General features: G+C 42.2%; 1 protein-coding gene across 3 annotated transcripts in view; it reads left to right on the top strand.

Moving 5' to 3' along the window:
- Positions 1-17,817, top strand: part of TNC (tenascin C) — a 137,076-nt gene that overhangs the window by 60,425 nt on the left and 58,834 nt on the right. For all 3 annotated transcript variants that reach the window (XM_040406040.1, XM_040406039.1, XM_040406042.1), the window contains 5 exons: positions 3,226-3,379; positions 11,119-11,382; positions 13,480-13,665; positions 13,781-13,870; positions 13,976-14,239. In XM_040406040.1, coding sequence (XP_040261974.1) covers positions 3,226-3,379; positions 11,119-11,382; positions 13,480-13,665; positions 13,781-13,870; positions 13,976-14,239 — 958 coding nt within the window. The remainder of the gene's footprint in view (positions 1-3,225; positions 3,380-11,118; positions 11,383-13,479; positions 13,666-13,780; positions 13,871-13,975; positions 14,240-17,817) is intronic.

The following is a 17,817-nucleotide window of genomic DNA, read 5'->3' as shown; positions in this document are numbered from 1 at the left end:
TACACCATGGATTTAAATTAGAGTCTTAAAGATTAGATATATTGTAATAAGTATTTTGCACTAGCTGTCACTTAATCATTTTAGATAGATTGTTTAGGCACAAATGCACATTTAGCTCACATGATTGTAACATCTGAATTGTGAGGATTAGAAATTTGGTGTCCAACAATCTCAGTATATTAGGACTGTAAGGGCAATACGGCATTTATTTCAATTTATTTTAATACAATCTAATTTAATTTTAATACGTATCAGATGGTGAGTGCCTGTTTTTAAATTTTAAATTTGCTATTTATTTTGGATGACTAGGTGAATCATCTAAAAACAGAACACCTTAACCATAGATCGGGTTCGGGTGAGCCACGGTATACCTGTTATATATCTAATAATAATGCTTCCCCCTTAGTGCCAGTACATAATACTTCCCCCCTTAGTGCCAGAAATTTGCCCTTCTTAGTGCCAGTACATAATATTCCCCCCTTGGTTCTAGTATATAATGCTCTCCACCCCTTAGTGCCAGTACATAATGCTGCCCCCCTTAGTGCCTGTATATGATTCTGGCCCCCAGTGTTAGTATATTGTTCCCCCTTAGTGCCAGTATATAATGCTCCCCCATGAGTGCCACTACATAACACTCGCAACTACGAATCAATTGACCTCACAGTACATGTCAACGTTTACTATTTTAGAAAACTAACTGATGGTCACTAGGGACCTAAATACGCCTTTGGATCATGTACTGTTTTTTAGTTAAAACTTCGTTTTTATTGTTTTATTTAATACACATTGTCATTTCTTATCTCTATATATATACATTTAAACTCCATAGACAATTTTAAACTATCAGTGGTGCGGGCTAGCTCTATCTTATTGCTTATATTTTTTACTGTTTGTTGTCACAGTTATTTCCGGCCTATTTTTTCAGTATTTCTACTACTGTCGCCTGTATAGCTATTTGTATGCTCCTATTGATGAGGTTCACTACCTTCATCTAGGGGGTCGGTGGTATAATCTTTACTATATTGCTCATCGCTGTTATCATTACTACTGCTGCTGCTATACACCTATTAATTCTTATCAACTGGTATTACTAGCCTATATTGTGGCTGTGTCTGCTGTCACCTATGTAGCTATACATTCGCTCGTATATTTTTGAGCTCGCCCACTGCCACTGTCTAAAACGTAACACTCAGGCACCCTACATCCCGACATGTTTCGCTGGGTAACCAGCATCTTCAGGGGATAATGCAGGTGTTATTGCAACCTCTTGCTCTGCTATACTCACTTATAGCCTATGAGGCTGTACGGCCACAAATGCAAGGTGGCACCCTAGGCAGGTGCCTATCCCTTGTCCTGCCCTGCATGGAGAAGCTATTATCACCAGGAGGCAGGAGAGACAGGCTGAAGCTTGATCACATAGAAATAAAGGAGACTCTGTGATGTGAGTTAGAGGACAGAAAATCTATGTTACTAATCTACCACTTGTTTACCTTAGATAGATCAAGTGCATCGTGAGGAAACTCCATTCCCTTTGCTTCTGGCAAGCAAGAGTCATAATGGGAAATGCAGGCCGCTTTAGGGAAATAAAATCAGAAAGAAGGAAAGAGTCATGATTTGAGGAAAGTCTAAAAAAAGTCTCAGCAAAAATTATGTATATAGATAAAATACACTAAATAAATCACAATTTATATGAAAGTAAATCCCTATATTTAGTGTATTTCAAAAGTCACAGCGCTATCCTATTACAAAATCTAATTCTATTGCAAAGCCTAAAAATATGAATATATTGTTCAGGAGTGTATGGCTTCTAGTAGATAAGCATTATTTCAGAATTTAGCAAAATGTTATACTTATTTCTAAAAGTCTAGAAAAGTTTATAGTGTGAAATGTCCTGGGTAGAGTTGAGCGAACCCGAACTGTAAAGTTCGGGTTCGCACCGAACTTTAGGTTTTTCGGCACCCGGACCCGAACCCGAACATTTACGTAAAAGTTTGGGTTCGGTGTTCGGCTCTTTCTTGGCGCTTTTTGAAAGGCTGCACAGCGTCATACCTACTATTGGCATGACTGTGATTGGCCAACTACAGCATGTGACCCAGCCTCTATTTAAGCTGGAGTCACGTAGCACCACCCGTCACTCTGCTCGGATTAGTGTAGGGAGAGGCTGCAGCTGCTGTGAGGGAGAGATCAGGGAGAAATCTTATTAAGCTCCCGCGCAACGACAGCAGAGTTGCCCACATTTTAACGTGTGCTGACTACTGGGTGGCCACCCTGCTGGATCCCAGTTACAAAGACAATGTGCCGTCCTTAATTCCCTTACTGGAGTGTGATCGGAAGATGCGCGACTACAGGCACACGCTGGTAGACGCGCTCATGAGAGCATTCCCGACTGACGCCGGGGGACAAGTGGAAGCACAAGGCGAAGGCAGGGGAAACGGAAGAGGTCGCCAACGCAGCTGTGTCAGCGCCAGCACCTCAGAAGGCAGGGTCACATCCACCCATTCACCGCCTCCTCAACCTCTTCCTCCTACATCGTTCATAATTTTTATTTTTTTAAAGTCTTTTATGTTTTTTTAATTCATTTCCCTATCCACATTTGTTTGCAGAGCATTTGCCATGCTCTTAAGCACATTTTGCTGCCTTTTGCAGCCCTCTAGCTCTTTCCATCACATTTTTACAGCCATTTTAGTGCTCAAAAGTTTGGGTCCCCATTGACTTCAATGGGGTTCGGGGTCAAGTTCGGGTCCCGAACCTGATTTTTTTTTTCAAGTTCGGCCGAACCTGCCGAACCCGAACATCCAGGTGTCGGCTCAACTCTAGTCCTGGGTTGTAGGAAACAAACAGTTACAAGTAACATTTTTGCATGAATGCTCTGCATTTTTGTCAGTCAGTTCTACTTCTATCAGTCGTAAATGATAAGCCATTCATTCCATATAAAATGTGTCCTTTTGAGATAGTTTTGCCCAATATGATATAACAGATGTTTAGCACTGAGTGGCATATTATATGTTTTAATAACTGCACAAATGTTTGGTGACATACTATATGCAGCACATCAGAGTTGAGTTTAACATTTGTCAACATAAAATCCTAAAATGCCAATAGACAAACCTGTTTTAAAATGTTTGCAAGCTTTTTAAAAAATAACTTATTTTAATTAGGATCATAGGAAAGGTTATCTAAATATTCCTGAACAAACATATTTTACATGACTTTTTATTTTTACAGAAAAAACAAAATGGCGAGATAAGCACTAGCTTGGAAAGTTCCGTGACATCTTTTGAGCAGCAAGGACTTGCACCAGGAGAAACTTATGAAGTATCGATACAGGTGGTGAAGAACAATACACTAGGACCTGCACTGACCAAGATCACAACTACAAGTAATATGGACATATAGTAAATTAGTTTTTTAAGGAAAAATATTTTGATCATTTCAAAAAGTGCAGGGCATTTTGGAAATGAGGGACAATGGAAGTCTGTGGTTAATGTCAATACACTGCATACTGTAACAGACTATTACAACAGCAGGTTACAATTTTCAGGGATATCATATATCAGGGCTGGCCAACCTGCGGCCCTCCAGCTGTAGTAAAACTACAATTACCACCATGCCCTGCTGTAGACTGATAGCTGTAAGCAGTCTAGGCATGCTGGGAGTTGTAGTTTTGCAACAGCTGGAGAGCCGCAGGTTGGCCAGCCCTGTCATATATCATGTACAATGGTGATATTTCCTTTTACAAGCTCAATTGAAAATGGGTATAGTAAACCAACTAATCCTCTGGCATTTACTTGTCATCCCCCTATAAACACATATCTAAATGTGCACTACTCTGCTTAGTTTAGTTCATGGCCCTATGTTTAATGATGGACGAACATGGGCCGGGACGTTTCGAGAACGCGAAGGCGCGGTCGCGATCAAATGTTCGCAAACTGCGTGTTAACGGCGGGCCCCATTCACTTTAATGGCAGGCAAACCTGAAAAACCTTAAGGTCATATTTTCAGCCACCAAATACTTACTAAAAGTGCACAAATAGTCCCACAACATGGACAGAGTACCAACAGGCAAGACTTCGCTGTCGTTATCAGGAGAATCACTCTCAATCTCCTCATCCTCTTCCTCCTCTTCTGCCCACCCACGCTGAACAGATGGAATTAAAGTTCCATGGGTACTATCCTCTGTAGCGGAGGCAACCGTCTCCTGCTCCTCCTCCTCTTCATCAGAAAAATTACACTGGATGTCACTGATATTTTAGGGATGCGCACACTTTACACAGGAGATGTGGCACAGATAATTTTGCATGCGTCGCTTATGAACAGCCACTGGCACGGTGAAAAGAAACCAAGCTCCCAGAACCTGTCCTGCTGCAGAGTTCGTACAGGTAGTCATTAATGGCACGTTGCTGCTGGAGCAGCCTATCAAGCATATACAAGGTGGCGTTCCAGCGCGTCGGGCTGTCACAAATCAGACGCCTGACGGGCAGGTGGTGTCGCCGCTGAAGGTCAGCAAGGTGAGCTATGGTCGTGATCTTCTAAAATGGCCAGAGATTTTCCTGGCCTGCCGCAAGAAATCCTGGACCCTGGGTTATTTGGCAATGAATCGCTGCACGACTAAGTTCAGGACGTGTGCCATGCATGGCACGTGTGTCATTTTGCCCTGTTTCAGCGCGCTCAGCAGATTGACACCATTGTCGCACACCACTTTACCAACTGTCAAATTGACCGGGGTTATCCACTGATCGGCTTGTGACTGCAGAGCTGAAAGCAGTGCAGGACCGGTGTGGCTCTTGGCTTCCAGGCACAACAGCCGCAGCACAGCATGGCAACGTCTAACCTGGCACGTCGAATAGGTTCTGGGGAGCTTGGGGGGTGCAGCGGAAGAGGCGGTAGCAGTGGAAAAGGAGGAGTCAGCCGAGGAGGAGACGGAGGATGGAGTAGGAGGAGGAGAAGAAGAGGCAGGCCTGCATGCAATCCATGGCAGTAACACAGGTGCCACGGATTACATGCTTGACGGCCGTCAGAAAGTTCACCCAGAGGCAGTAAAAGTTATGTACCTTCCCTGCCTGTGTTTGCTAGACCACATGTCTGTGGTCAGATGATTCTTGGCATGGACACTGTGCCAGAGATATATTCACTTGCCGCTGAACGTGGCCATATAGCTCTGGGATGCCCTTCTGGGAGAAATATTTCCTTCCGGGGACTTTCCATTGCGTTGTGCCAATGGCCACAATTTTTCTAAAGGCCTCCGAGTCCACCAGTTTATATGGCAGTAGTTGGCGGACTACTATTTCTAAAAAGCCAGCGGTCAGCCGTTGGGCAAGAGGGTTATCCGGCGTCACCAACTTTTTACGCTTGAACATTTGGGCCACGGAAGCCTGCCTTCTGCCAGATAAACGTGACAATGGCACGGTGAAAGGTGGAGTGAAGAACAAATGGGGGGAGAAGGAGAAGAGGCAGGACACGGAGTGTCGGGAGTGTGGCTTTGTGGGTTCTGACTGCATTGCTCCCACTGCGCTCGGTGATGGAAAGCCAGGTGCCTTCTTAAGGCGGTCGTCCCTAAGTGAGTGTTGGGCTTACCGCGACTTATGCGTTGACAGCACAGGCTGCAGATGGCAACACTATTGTCAGCAGCTGACACGTAAATAAAAAAGCCCACACTGCAGAGCCATGTGCCGGTGTCCTGGGAGTGCAAGATGTGACCATGCATGGTGGATGGCTGCTCCAGATGAGAGTTCTGCCTGCTTCTCCTCCCTATCTGCTGCTCCGTCTTTCCCTCTGAAATCTCCTCCTCTTCCTCTCTTGTGGGCACTCACGTGACGTCCATCGACACGTCATCATCGCCACCTTCACCACCACTGATATTAGTGATCTTGGAGTAGGCAGCAACAGCGGGGACCACTGGGTGGCGGCTGTTGCTACCTCCTCTTCCTCATCCGATGTCAAGAATGGCTGCGCATTGTTAAGGTCTGGGAATGGATGGGAAAATAATTCCTCTGACTCGAGTGGAGGGGCTATGGTGATGGTGGTGGTGGTGTATTCAGGGGTGCACACAGCAGAGAGTGAGGAGGGTGCAGATACAGAGGATGAGGAGGGTGCAGAAACAGAAGGCTGAGTGAGACACTAAGCCAACTCTGGTGCGTCCTTTGACGTAATCGCACGAACCTTCTCCAACTTCCCACTTAGGCTCCAGCCTGGTGCACCTGCCCAACCCCTACCACCCCTGCGGAATGGCCTGCGTCCTCTGCCTGTCATTATCAAAATGACCCTGTGCCAAAGTCCCTAGAGAAGAGCAGTATTTGTGGAAGCAGGTATATCGCAGGCCTCAATCAGTATTTGGTGGAAGCAGGTATATAGAACCCCTTAATCAATATTTGGTGGAAGCAGGTATATCTCACCCCTCAATCAGTATTTTGTGGAAGCAGGTATATAGAACCCCTTAATCAATATTTGGTGGAAGCAGGTATCTCGCACCCCTCAATCTGTGTTTGGTGAAAGCAGGTATATCAAACCCCTTAAATCAGTATTTTGTGGAAGCAGTTATATCGCACCCCTCAATCAGTATTTTGTGGAAGCAGGTGTATCGCAGGCCTCAATCAGTATTTGGTGGAAGCAGGTATATCACAACCATCAATCAGTATTTTGTGGAAGCAGGTATATCAAACCCCTTAATCAATATTTTTTGGAAGCAGGTGTATCACAGGCCTCAATCAATCTTTGGTGGAATTAGGTATATCGCACCCCTCAATCAGTATTTTGTAGAAACAGGCACATAGAACCCCTTAATCAATATTTGGTGGTAGCAGGTATATCGCACCCCTCAATCAGTATTTTGTGGAAGCAGGTATATTGCACCCCTCAATCAGTATTTTGTGGAAGCAGGTATATTGCAGGCCTCAATCAATATTTGGTGGAAGCAGGTATATCGCACCCCTCAATCAGTATTTTGTGGAAGCAGGTATATCAAAACCCTTAATAAGTATTTTGTGGAAGTAGGTATATTGCACCCCTCAATCACATCCGTTGCAAATAGTTCCAATAGCGCTTGTCCCTCTATATACATGCGGTATCACAGCAGAACCGCACACAACTGCTGCTATACAAATTCACTATATACTTTCTATGTTAGAAAGTATATTATAGGTATATCACATCTGTCAATCAGTTTGGTGTCCCTAAAAGTCTGTCTCTGCTCCACAAAGCAACCTCTCCCTACACTGGCAAACCACAGGATGTAAAATGGCTGCCAGAGCGGGTTTTGCTATAGGGTGGGGGTGTGTCCATGTGCTGAAACGTCTCAATTGGCTGTCCTGTCCCACCTGATGGATGTGTCAAAGTTCGGCGCAATGCAAAAGTATATGGCACATGCGAACATCGCCATATGTTCACCTGTTCGGCGAATTGCGAACAAGCAAAGTTTGCCGTGAAACAACCGCCGGGCGAATCGCAAGGCCATCTATACCTATGTTCACCCTACCACATTATGGATCTGTACAACCACTGTGCTGTATGTAGAACTATGAAGGCGTTAATTGAAATCTATGGAGCCTGTCTGTACCACTATAGGACTCGGATTCCAAATACAATATCTTTTTCTTCTGGGTTCTGTATGAATCCTACAGAAAAGAAAATATCATGGGCTCTTTCAGATACTGTATTACAGATCTATAATCCTCTAGAGGCATTGCTCCATTACACAGTGCCGTATGTTGCCACTGTATAACGGCAGACAAACTGCCTATAGGCCACAAGGGCTCTGTGTCCTAAATTTCATGCTCTGTGCACACAACTTTACGGTGTGCATGAGGCTAAGGCCTCTTTCACATGGGCGTGTCCAGATTAGGTCCGGATGCGTCCCGGTGCATTGCGGCAAACCCGCGCGAGTAGGTACGCAATTGCAGTCAGTTTTGACTGCGATTGCGTTCCGATGTGCAATGCGTTTTGCACGCGCGTGATAAAAAACTGACTGTGGTACCCAGACCCGAACTTCTTCACAGAAGTTCAGGTTCGGGTTAGTTGTAGTGTAGATTGTATTATTTCCCCTTATAACATGGTTATAAGGGTAAATAATAGCATTCTGAATACAGAATGAATAGTACAATAGGGCTGGAGGGGTTAAAAAAAAATAATAATAATTTAACTAATCTTAATCCACTTGTTCGCGCAACTGGCATCTCTTCTGTCTTCATCTGTGAGCAATAGGACCTTTGATTACATCACAACGCTCATCACATGGTCCATCACATGATCCATCACCATGGTGATGGATCATGTGATGAACGCAGTGACGTCATCAAAGGTCCTATTGCTCACAGAACAAGACAGAAAAGATGCCGGCTGCGCGAACAAGTGGATTAAGGTGAGTTAAATATTTTTATTTTTTTTTTAACCCCTCCAGCCCTATTGTACTATGCATTCTGTATTCAGAATGCTATTATTTTCCCTTATAACCATGTTATAAGGGGAAATAATAATGATCAGGTCCCCATCCCGATCATCTCCTAGCAACCGTGTGTGAAAATCGCACCGCATCCGCACTTGCTTGCGGATGCTTGCGATTTTCACGCACCCCATTCACTTCTATGGGGCCTGTGTTGCGTGAAAAACACAGAATATAGAACATGCTGCGATTTTCACGCAACGCACAAGTGATGCGTGAAAATCACAGCTCATGTGCACAGCCCCATAGAAATAAATGGGTCCGGATTCAGTGCGGGTGCAATGTGTTCACTTCACGTGGAAAACTCGCTCATGTGAAAGGGACCTAAAGGTTCACTTTTCATTCAAATGTCAGTTATACTGTACACAATAAAATTATATTTTAATAGTATGTGTATTTTGGGATGTAGCAATGCTAATGATCTTTATTTTTCTTTATATATTTTTATTTTTAAAATAGGGAAAGTGATTTCAATGTTTAAAAAACTTTTTTCACAATTATTTTTAGTCCCCCTAGGGGATTTGAACATGTCATCCTCTGATTTTCTCCAATAGACTTCAATGATTTACAATTGCAGGCTATGGGAGTTTTACTATGTACCTATCAAGTGCCAGGACCTTTGTAGGGTCTTTATTACATCATGCCTTCAGAGGGACCAATGCTTTCAATGCTTTCAATGCTAGCAACTAAATGTCTCATTAAATCTCATTAGGGAGGAGGCGTTGATGATGGATCTGAGGGGTTAAAAGTCTGTTATCTTCATTATCACCAATCATGGACTCTGTCCCCAGGTGTCTGCTGTGTAAAAGAGCAGGCATCTGGTGGCTATAGCACCCACTCAGCTCCTGAGCTGGCATTACCTTTACAGACCTCACATCTGTTGTACTTGCACGGCAGATGCTGGGAAGGGGTTACGTAAAGGCATTTAGATTGCAAATGTACATCTACAAAGTATAATAAATTAATAAATTCAGGATATGTTGGCATTATACAGTAGCAATTTTAGCAATTCCCAGGGATAATAGATGACCACTTGCTTAAATTTAAGGTAACCAGCCCCTCAAGTTTTTTCTAATTAGAATGACATTTGTAGCAAGAAAATCAATAATTACATAGATGTTTTGTAGAGGATATTTAAGGCTACTTTCACACTAGCGGCAGCCTTCTACGGCAGGCTGTTCCGGCGGGTGAACAGCCTGCTGGATACGTGCTGCCGCTCGTGCAAGCGTGCCGCCAGAATAAAACTACGACATGTCGTAGTTTTATTCCGGCCACCTCTCGGCATGTTTGCCGGGCTGCCACCGGAACTCCAGCCCCCCCCCTATTATAGTCAATGGGGCCGGAGCGGACCTCCGGTGGCATGCGTGCACTAGCTGCAGCATGGATCTGGCAGGCTGTTCACCTGCCGGAGAAGGCTGCCACTAGTGTGAAAGTAGGCTTAGCCAAAATTACTCAACTTGGTAAACGACTTAGGATAATTAGACTAAATAAAAAAAAAAATAATATGCCTTCTAAAGACTCAAGAACAATGCGCGCAACTGTAGATTTCTCCATAACTATGTATGGGAACAGAAATCTGTGAACGCAACAAGATGAGTTTTCTCACTGGATCAACCTTAGGTCATCAACCAACAATAATGAATAGAAAATGCTATGATGCCACCCAAGAAATCCTTCTTCCCACATCATGTCTGACCAGTGGTCTTTGTGACAAAGACCTCAGTGTTTGGACTGTAGGCCAGAATGCAATTGAAAACACATGATTATAAGTACCAACCGAGAGGGTGGTAAATACTTAAGTCAAGCCAGCTGCTTCGTCACACAGTGTAAAAATATCAATCATAACCTGCTTCTCTCCAGCATTAGAAACATTCCATATAATCAGACTAAACATGAACATGTCTGCTCCCTCATAGATGCAGAGACTTGTGAATGAAAATGAATGCTATAAATCAATGACTCTTTAGTACTAGTGAGAGGTGGGGGCAAGAACACATAAATGGTGCTTGGAAAATCCATCATGTTTTATGACAGCATGTTTCAAAACCCTTTGCCTTAACTCCCTATGCACAGTTCTTGGAATTTCTGTAGGACTAATCTACGTAAATAAAAACAGGCTTACTATAAAAGTTTTAAATGACAATCCTCCTTTTATGGGGCAGAGATCTACCATTCCACACATATTTGTACAATTTTTCTCTTAACAATGTTGTTATTATTCTTATTACCATTATTATTAATTGGATTTTGCTGCGCTATTTTATTAGGTTTACAACGCGTCTGAAAGACGTTTTTGATTTAACACTGGCCTCATAGTATACAACAACTTGTAATTTGCTGCTCTAATCCTGGTGATTCATTTTTAACATTTAGAGAGATCAATGAGAGATGTACCTTTTCTCCCAAATAATTTCTGCAATACATATTTCATGAACCAGGAATTGCGTGTGCTAGACAACAAATCATTTTTACAAAAAAAAAACTAATCAAGCTGTTCTGCCAAATGACATCATGTCAGAAATCTATTTCATTCAAAAAGTGGCAATTGATAAATTAAGATTTATGGGATCAAGATATATGTATTCAAATAACCCTTGGATGAGCACATTTAGATCAGCACTGTTGACAGCTTTTCATTTCTGACAACATCAGCATATCTCAATTAAACTTACAATGTTTTTTAGGACTTGATGCCCCCAGTGAAGTTGATGTAGAAGATGTCACAGACACTTCTGCCTTAATAACTTGGGCAAAACCTATGGCTGAGATTGATGGAGTATCTCTGACCTATGGAACAGGAGATGAGCCCAAGACTACAGTGGAACTTTCTGAAGATGAGACCCAGTATGCTATGAACAACTTAAGACCCGATACAGAGTATGAGGTTATTTTGATATCTCGACGTGGAGAAATGACCAGTTCTCCAATTTCCGAAACCTTTACAACAGGTAACGAAAAGTTAAACTTTAGCTGTTTTTGTTCATACGGTATGTATAGTAGAATGCATAATGACTAAACCTTTGTCTGTTAGTAAGACCCACAGTGATCAGATGTCAATTATTCAAGGGAAGGGGACAGGGGCAGGGGGTTTGACGGAAAATATGCAATCCCCCCACAACAACACAAATGGTAAATGGAGCATTGCACAGTTACCATTGAAAAAAATTGACTTTCTATGTATTGTCCACTTTTTGCTGGGTCCCCCAGAGTCAGAGTACTCTTTGTAGTAGATTTTAGCTATAGCTACTACATGAGGATCATCTGCTACAGACAATCCCTACTTGTTAGGATTACTGGATGATAAGATGGCCAAAAAGTGTCCCTCTGTTGGGACTCCTGGGAATGAGCTGTAATCCGTAGGTGTTTTATTTGCCAGCTGCTCCTCTACAGCAGTAATTAGGCATGACACATTGACCATTCAAAGCAATGGGTTGAAGAGTTATCTATGTTATGAACGATAGAACAGGCCTGTCAGCAGGGACGGTGCAAGGATTTTTGCCGCCCTAGGCAAGATAAAAATTGCCGCCCCCCCCCTTATCAGATGATCTGCCCATATCATGTTCCACCCCTTTCTCAGCTTTTAAATTAAAAGAACTGCTATGTTTCCCTTAGGGTTAATCCAGCTTCTTGTAGCCGTCTCTTTTTGTGGAACGGAATTGCGGACCCATACATTTCTATGGGGCCGCACAACGTGCGGCCCTGATCCGGAATTGCGGACCCGGATCCGCAATTCCGATCCTGAAAAAAATAGAACATGTCCTATTCTTGTCCGCAATAGTGCCGGCAATGTGCGGTCCGCAAAGTGCGGAACGCACATTGCCGCTGTCTGTGTTTTGTGGATCCGCAAAACACACACGGATGTGTGAATGGACCCTAAATGTGAGGTAAATTAGTTTCCAATGTAGTATTAATAACTAAACAATTAAATAATAAACATATTGCATTGTCTACTTACCACCAGGACAATAAGATAATCTGGTCTCTGGCTGCAGTCTGGCTCTTGGTCTGGCTCTGGGGACTCCCTTGTCACTCTCTTCCCCCTCCCCTCCCTCCTTTGTCACTCTCTCCAGACCCTCCCTTGTCACTCTCTCCCCCCCTCCCTTGTCACTCTCATTATCCCCCCCTTGTCACTCTCATTATTTCCACCCCTCCCTTGTCACTCTCATTATTTCCACCCCCTCCCTTGTCACTCTCATTATTTCCACCCCCCCTTGTCACTCTCATTATTTCCACCCCCCCCTCCCTTGTCACTCTCATTATTTTCACCCCCCCCTCCCTTGTCACTCTCATTATTCCCCCCCTCTCCCTTGTCACTCTCATTATTTCCACCCCCTCCTCCCTTGTCACTCTCATTATTTCCACCCCCCCTCCCCCTTGTCACTCTCATTCTACCCCCACGCCCCACCTCTAGTGTAGCGTGGCCGAGCTCTGTTCGATCCGTGGTACAGGAGCATTTGTTTCCTGTACCCGGCCGGACTGACAGGAAGTGCACACTAAGTGAGCAATTCCTGTCAGTCCGGCCGGGTACAGGAAACAAAAGCTCCTGTACCGCGGACCGAACACAGCTCGGCCACGCTACATTAACAACAGCACAGAGCAGGCGCAGGCAGGATTCTTTAGAGCGGCAAGCGCTCAGCCTCAGCCGCTCAGGCGGCGCCGCATGAGGGCCGCCGCCGGCCGCCCGAACTCATATAAGAAACTTTTTTTTTTTTTTTAACCTCAACGGGCGCCCCCTGAAGATGGCACCCTAGGCGACTGCCTAAGTCGCCTTACTGGTGGCGCCGGCCCTGCCTGTCAGAATGGGAGACACTCTTTGTATCTGCTCTTCTTTTTGGCCAAGAAATGAGGATCTTAATCTGAGTCCCCCTTTCCCTATTAGAGTCTATGAGTGGGTTTTCTAAGGGTTTATCCAACAAATGTTTTTATCACCTATTAACATGAGCTATCCTTACAAGGTATTGTGCTTGGTTTGAAAATGAATTTTCTGGTAACAGACTCTGGAATATAAAACAAATAACATAAAATACATCTTTTCCTTCACATAGATTTAGACACACCCAAAAATTTGAGAAAAGTGTCACAGACAGATAGCACAATTACTCTGGAATGGAAGAATACCTTGGCCAACATTGACTTCTTTAGGATCAAGTTTGCCACACTATCTGGAGGAGATCATGAAGAGATAACTGTACCCAAGAGTAACCAGGCTACCACTAAGGCTATCCTTACAGGTCAGCAAGTTTTCACATGTCTTATGCAAATTTTGCTAAATTAAAGTGTGCGCAATTGATTTGTGAATTCAGATAATACTGTTTATAATTATTCTATATAATCTGTGATTTTAAGGGTTGAGACCAGGAACTGAATATGGCATAGGGCTAACAGCAGTAAAACAGGACAAAGAAAGTTCTCCTGCTACCATCAATGCAGCAACTGGTAAGAGCAAGTAATTATAGGCAAACAGTTAAAAAAAAACATAAGAACATGATACTGGCATTGAAAACAAAAATGGGAACTATGCAAGTCAACTTTCTCTTTCAGACTTGGATGCCCCCAAAGACTTGAAGGTTTCTGATGCTACCGAGACTACATTAAATGTACAATGGGTCAAACCTATAGCCAAGTTTGATCGCTACCAACTTACATACATCACCAGTGATGATTCTCAAACTGAAGTCCAGGTTCCTGGAGATGCCAGTTCCTATGTAGTAACTGGGCTTGAACCTGGTAAAGAATACAGCATTTCACTGGTTGCAGAGAAAGGCAGACACAAGAGCAAGCCAGCAACTGTACTTGGGCGTACTGGTAAGTAACTCAACATAATCTCTCAGAAAGTACTGATATTTCTTGTGGAGATTCAGCTTTTAAGTTTGTAGGCAATGTTCACTGGCAAAGATTATGCAAAACAGCTATTCTCCAGAAGGAGAAAAACTGCCTCTCTAGCCACAATTTTGTTTCCAGGAAATCTGAATTCCGAAGATTTCAAATGGTACACATTCTTTTCTAATACTGTTGTCTCCCCCATGCATATAACTAAACCAATTGTCTCCATTACAGCAAGTAAATATATTAATTCTACTTGAAATAAACAGATTTTCTTTTCAGCTTTTAACTTCTTTCTACAGAACATGTGTCATCTTTGCTTATACAAATAATTGTAAACCCCTGCTTTTTATCTTACCTTTTTATCTTTTAGTCTGAATTTTGCTTTGCAGATGACATTGAAAAATTTTCATTCCTTTTAAGTGTCCTTTAATGTTATTTCACTCTTTGATTTTATAGCTTAACTCTTTATTATCAACCGCCATAGTGGTGGGACAGGGACTTAGTGAATGCTCCAAGTGCAGTTTCAGATGGCCATAATATGGCCCAATTATAGTTGTAACACCCAAACAATCAAGGAGTCTCCTGAACCAAAGCTTCATTAGAACCATATTACACCCATATGAAACCATCCAAATTGTTGGAATCTATTGAGTGAATCCCATTTCTAGAGCCCCATTCACACTTGCAGATTAACCTAGATATTTTTTGAAGTTTACCTGCAGGAGCTATATTTGTCAACACATTCTTTCCAGTGCCCTAGTACTAGATCCGGGTTTTTTCTAAGTGAGCACATGTGTGAACACAGCAGTGAATGTTCTGCAAAATCACAGTTGGCGTGTTGAAGTACCACCCCATGTCTAGGAACCCAGAACATTTCCTTTGCAGTCAGAACACACCTGACATGAAACATCTACATTTGTAACTTTGGTAAATCTCCAGAACTGATATTCTGGAAAGTTTACATAGTTTAGGTGGGAAAACAGCTTAGCATGATTAGGCACATCTACATTATAGCACTATAAAACTTCTAAGTTGTTTGGAGCCATAATATAGTATCACATAATTTTATGGATCTTTACTGTTCCTCTGATTTCATAATTGGCATGTTCAATTGAAGGATTGATTCTAGAAAAGGCACCATATGTTGGCAAACAGAGTGCCTATGGATCAATATAATAAAGCCACAGAAACTCTGTGCGTCTTCATACAGGTTATGTGGTGTGCTAGATGTGTACTTAAATTTTTTTTTTCCATTTTGAAGGACATTGTGGTACTGGACCTGCTTGAATAGTCACATAAAAGCACTAAGTAATAGAGAAGAAACCTAATACAATTATTTGGTTATTGCAGAACTTTTTTCATGACAGGAATTTTTTTTTTGTAAACTCTTACCATGAATTTGAGATACATTTTCCCAATTTATTTAATCCTCTTAAAAGTCAAGTGTCACGATAAATAAAATCAATATTACCAATGGCAACAATGGTTGATTTAGGCTTCAAAATCACACTGAGATTTCCCAACATAAGGAAATACTATGAAGGCAAAGAGGGGTTTAGTGATTTTATCTCTTTCATCTGGTTTTGATGCATTCATTATGTGGGACAAATACTGACTATCCAAATCAAACAGAGCTGATCATCCATCCATCCTTGTTCCAGGAACATGCCCTGGGGTCCTAATCCTAAGAGAGCCACTGCTCTGCGCAGTAAAGTGGAAAAAAGTGATTAAGATTTAAAGACAATCTTAAAAAGTTTAAGTATGAAGCAATTCTTTGTGTTTAAGGAAGACAATTTTGCATTTTATTCTGGCATGGGAATCCCAGCTGAGTAATTTTAACACAATACCGGTATTCATGATACAACGGAATGTGTGCATAAAAGTGTAGGTTTATTTATTCATGAGATCAAATATTTCTTCCTTCTGCGAGGGAAAGCAACATGAGCTAGGAATAGGAAAAACCACAATACGGAATCAAATGATTTTCTTTTATTTTTCTGTTATTGTATTTTTCCAGTTTATTAAGCACTTCTGAAAGTTCTCAGACCATTTTACTTTTTTCATTTTATTATGCTGCAGCATTGTGCTAATATAAAAAAAAAATCAAGTTGTCATCCATCAATATGCAATCAACTCTAATGAGACCATAAATACAAAATTTTACAAATATTTGCAAATTTATAAAAAAAATACATAAATGTGCATTGACATAAGTATTTATACCCTTTGCTATGTCAATTGAAATTTAGCACTGTGAGACCTCCTATTTCTCTTGAACATACTTGAGATGTTTCTACACCTTGATTGGAGTCCACCTGTGGTAAATTCAATTGATTGGACATTATTTGGAAATATACACCCCTGTCTATATAGGGTCTCACAGCTGACAATGCATATCAGAGCAAAAACCAAGCCATGAGGTGGAATGAACTGTCCTTAGAGCTCAGAGACAGGATGGGTGGAGGCACATATCTGGAGAAGGGTACAACAAAAATTCTGATGATGTTTTTAACAACCAGGACCCTTCCTAGAGTTGGAAGCCACTCCAAACCAACTTATTGGGAGGGAATGGACTTGGAAAGGGTGGAGACCAAGAATTCAATGGTTGCGCTGACTAAGATCCAACGATCCTGAGTGTAGTTGGGAGAAACTTCCAGAAGGTCAACAATCACTGCAGCACTCCACCAATCTGGGCTTTATGACAAAGTGATCAGAAACAAACCTTTCCTCAATTAAATACACATGAAAAAAAAAAACATCTAAAGGACTCTATGGTCTGATAAAACCAATTGAAGCAATTCTAAGCATCTTGTTTGGAGGAAGTTAGACACTGACCAATATCCCTTCAGTGAAAGATGCTGGTGGCAGCATCATGCTGTGGAGGTGTTTTTCAGCAGCTTGGACAGGGAGACTAGTCAGAGTTGATGAAAAGCTGAATGGAGAAAAGTACAGAGATATTCTAAAGAAAAAAATAAATGATCCAGTATGCTCTGGATTTCAGACTGGGTCGAAGGTTTCACCTTCTGAAAAACAATGACTCTAAGCACAGAGCCAAGACAACACAGGAGTGGCTTAGGGAAACCTTTGTGGATGTCCTTCAGTGGCCTAGCAAGAGCCCTGACTTGAACACAATTGAACATCTCCGGAGAGACCTGAAAATGGCTGTCCACCAATGGTCACCATCTAACAGAGCTTGAGAGATTCTGCAGAGAACAATGGCAGAAAATCCCAAACTCCAGGTGTGCAAATCTTTTGCATCATACTCAAGAAGGCTGGATGATGTATTTGCTGCAGTAAAGAATCTGAATACTTATGTCAATGCAATATTTTAGTTTTTGCTTTCCAATAGATTAGAAAAGATTTTGAACATTCTGTTTTCACTTTTTCATTATGGGGAAAAACTTATTTTATTTCAGCACATGGCCACAACATAAAATAGAACACAAAAAGCGAAAGGGAGGGTCTTAAGAAATGGGACACAAAAAGTGAAAGGGAGGGTTTGAAGACTTTCCGACAGTGTAGTGTGTGCTCAACTTATGGTATTATTTTCTGTTCTT

The sequence above is a fragment of the Bufo bufo genome, chromosome 8 (assembly GCF_905171765.1).
Source record: "Bufo bufo chromosome 8, aBufBuf1.1, whole genome shotgun sequence".
In the NCBI taxonomy this organism is placed as follows: Eukaryota; Metazoa; Chordata; class Amphibia; order Anura; family Bufonidae; genus Bufo; species Bufo bufo.
Note: the sequence above shows the minus strand (reverse complement) of the source record. Positions and strands in the feature narration are given on the sequence as shown.